Source organism: Triticum dicoccoides, chromosome 3B (genome assembly GCF_002162155.2).
Source record: "Triticum dicoccoides isolate Atlit2015 ecotype Zavitan chromosome 3B, WEW_v2.0, whole genome shotgun sequence".
Lineage (NCBI taxonomy): Eukaryota > Viridiplantae > Streptophyta > Magnoliopsida > Poales > Poaceae > Triticum > Triticum dicoccoides.
Window position 1 is genome coordinate 422147824 of NC_041385.1, and position 3613 is coordinate 422151436.

At 51.5% G+C, this 3613-nt stretch overlaps 1 protein-coding gene across 1 annotated transcript; it reads right to left on the minus strand.

Annotated features, from left to right (window-relative positions):
* Positions 1 to 297: 297 nt before the first annotated feature.
* LOC119276286 (probable aldo-keto reductase 1) lies at positions 298 to 3200 on the minus strand. The gene is made up of 7 exons (XM_037557319.1): positions 3033 to 3200; positions 2756 to 2923; positions 2477 to 2680; positions 2126 to 2298; positions 1943 to 2039; positions 1695 to 1848; positions 298 to 681 (listed from the first exon to the last, which is right to left on the minus strand). The coding sequence occupies exons 1-7, from the start codon at positions 3084 to 3086 to the stop codon at positions 506 to 508; spliced, it is 1026 nt and encodes a 341-aa protein (XP_037413216.1). The 5' UTR covers positions 3087 to 3200; the 3' UTR covers positions 298 to 505.
* Positions 3201 to 3613: the final 413 nt, after the last annotated feature.

Below are 3613 nucleotides of genomic sequence, written 5' to 3' on the forward strand. Positions count from 1 at the left end.
TTGGCGGTTTGCTTTATCTATAAAGCGGGGCGAAAGCCTTTTTCGGTAATGTCCCTTCATGGCAACGGCTGGATCATCTCATGTTCAGCTGCAGCGTGCAGGGGATCTATGGAGCGTGTTGCATTCATGACTTGCTAGAACACGTGGTTCATCTGCTCCCAGCTTAGATAGGAGTGTTTTTCTTGTTGTTGCTTTTTTTTAATTTGAAACGGCTTGATATGCTTCTGAATATCTCTTTGAGCAGATACATTTTCCAACGGTGTAATTGTTGTCACGGAAAGCCGGTAAGACTAGAGAGACACGAACATAGCTAGCACAGTCTCAGTCTTCTGTGACACGAACATAGAGGAGTACAAGGAACATAAATTTACACGGCAGGTGGAGACAGTGCACATGTTCTTATTCACGGGATAATTCACAAGATGAAGATACAGGGAGCACCATTCATCACACTAGCACATAGCATGGCATGCTTGTTTCACCGTCTCCACAATCTTTTGTAGTTTCACTTCTTTGGCGTATCCGCATAATTCCAGGTGAATTTCGCAAATGAAGTATATTGCCTTCCACCGGCAACATCTTCTTCGCGTATCTCGTTGCTAATCTCTTTGAGGTCATCTTCCGTGAGCCTCACCGTCAAGGAGTCAATGTTGGAGTCTAGATTCTTAATCTTAGTAGTCCCTGAGAAATTGTACAGCATATTTGTCAGTGATACAATGCTAGTCTACTGGAAAAATGATCTTCACTATTGATGTACTACTTGTTTGCAACTTGGAAGCAGCGAAAGAGGTCTTTTTGTGGATAAATTAGGCCATTGTTCCGAGGCATCAAAACGTTTCACAGTTCAGCTTAATGCCAGTTCAAAACTAGGACAACACTGTTGGGCTAATAAGCCGCGGCGATGCACCGGACACGACCAGCGCGTGTATGGGCGCGAGCTGGCCGGGTCGGGCGTGTCGGGCACGCGGCGAGTAGTGTGTGTAGGTGTGCGTGTGGTGCATGGGCGTGTCCGTGCAGGTGAACACCGCACGGGTGTGTGTGTAGACTAGGTCAGTGCGTGATCCGAGCGCAGCGGGAGCGCGTGATCGTTGAGGGCTCGGCGCAGGGCGCGCGCGCGGAGCGCGTCGCGGGGCGTGCAGAGCGGGCCGATCGGAGCGCGCGAGTGGGCAGGTGCGAGTGGGTTGGAGCCCAGCGTTGCCCGGGTATAAAGGCAGCTGCGGTGATCATTGTAAGTGTGTGGTGTTGTGCTGAGTTCGTGCTCAGGAAGTGGCGTTCGGAAAATCCACCGTGTCTCCGTGTCCTTCTCCTTCCTCTGATCTTCTTCTTCGTTGGTTTGTGCCACGGCGTCTGAGAGAGCCAGGAGGAGGGAGGCGAGGGACTGGCGGCAACAACAAACACCATGGCACAAACTGTAGAGCAAAAGATCAGATCTCAAAGAGGGTGTTCATATTACCATGAAATTCTATGTTTGTCTGCCAAAGACAGCTAGATTGCAGTTGGAATATCTCTCTTTGTATCTCGTATACTTCACTAAGATTTCTTAAACCACACATTTCACTTCTATCAGAATGCACATGCAAGCAAGAGGATCTTCCGTTTTTTCGCCTATTATGTGAATTTATAACTCCAGGAAATCATTGCACATGTTCAACACTATGTGACATCAATGAAATGAGAAGGACACGGCATTAGACCTGGTATCGGAACCACATCATCCCCTTGATGCAGAACCCAGGATAAAGCTAGCTGAGCAGGGCTGCACTGGTGCTTCTTGGCCAGTTCTTCCATTTTCAGATAAAGTTGCTTGTTCTTCTCCAGGTTCTCAGCCGAAAAACGTGGATGGCCTTTCTAAAAACACCAATTACACAGAGAGAGGGGGTTCAGGCCTAAGTATAATTAAAAAGAAATGACTAGTGCAGAAACCAACTGATTGTATCGGTACCAGACTAGATTCAGCAGACACTTGCTGTGTCACTCCCCTTCCACCGAAAAACCCACGGGCAATCGGGCTGTAGGGAACAATTCCAATCCCTAGTTCTCTATGGTCCATACAACACATGGTCAGTCAATGAGGACTATCGATCATGGAGGCACACGAGTTAGAGCCTGTGATGCAGAAATTCACCTGCAGAGAGGCACGATCTCGGGCTCGATGTCGCGAGCCCACAGAGACCACTCCATCTGCACGGCAGAGATGGGGTGCACAGCGTGAGCACGCCTGATGGTGTCGGGGCTCGCCTCCGATAACCCAATGTACTTGACCTTCCCCTCCCCCACGAGCTTCTTGAGCTCACCAATCTAGAGCAAATTGAGCCCAGTAATTAGACCAAGGAATCACACCAATCAAACATAAACACAGGGATTCTTCCTGCTAAATCTGAATCAAGCCAGCAATTTGCTGGATCTTTCAAAAAAAAAACACAGGGATTCTCATGACCAGGAAGAAAGGGGTGGGTGGCAGTGAGAAGAGAGCGACCGTGTCCTCGATGGGGATGGTGGTGTCGATGCGGTGCTGGTAGTAGAGGTCGATGTGGTCGACGCCGAGGCGGTGCAGGCTGGCCTCGCAGCAGGCGCGGACGTACTCCGGGCGGCCGCAGATGGTGCTCTTGCCCTGGGCATCCCGCTGAATCCCAAACTTGGTGGCCACCTGCACCTGCTCCCGCGGCAGCTGCTTCAGCGCCTGGGACGACCAATCTTTCCACACTCAGTCTCCCTCTTTGGCAAAGGAAGGGGGCGCAGAAGAAAAAGAAACAACCTTGCCGAGGAGGATCTCGTTGGCGTGGGGCCCGTAGACGTCGGAGGTGTCGAAGAAGGTGACGCCGCGGCGGAAGGCGTGCGTGATGACGGCGATGCCCGCGTCGTCCTCGACCGGGGAGTTGTAGGAGCCTGTGAGGCCCATGCACCCGAACCCCAGCTTGGACACCTTGGTTGTTGGATCATTCGATTCGATTCAGTGAGACCGGGAGGAAGAGGAAGGGAGGACTCTGCATAATAAATGGAGGGTGGCGAGAGGGCAAGGGGAAGAAGATCACCTCCAGTCCTTGGGTGCCGAGGCTGACGCGGGGAATCGGTGGGGTTTGCGCCATGGCGCCCCGAAGCTCTCCCAGTCCCAGTCGCGGCGGCAGGGGAAGGCAGGCAAGTCACGGGACGGAGGCGCAGCGCAGGCGTGAATGTTGCCAGTAGGCAGTCAGTAGCGAACCGTCCAGTGAGATCAGTGACCCGCTATATGTAATCGGAACGAGCGGCTGTCCGAGCTCCGAGCTCGAATGACAACACTCAACAGGTACTGGTATTATCATTGTAGAGAATTATGCAACTCACGATATATTGATCGGGTGCAATATGCATGTATATATAAGTACAAAGGATAGCCACGTCCTCGACTATACATGGAAGGAGGAGGGCTTGTTGTACAAGAAATACACATATGTTATCTACATCTCAACACCCCCCGCAGTCGAAGCGGCACCATGGTTGACGCAAAGACTGGATCGGAACTCCTCAAAAGACGCAGTAGACAAGCCCTTGGTCATGATGTCAGCAAACTGTTGGGACGTAGGGACATGTAGCACGCGTACATGACCAAGAGCTACCTGTTCCCGAACAAAGTGGA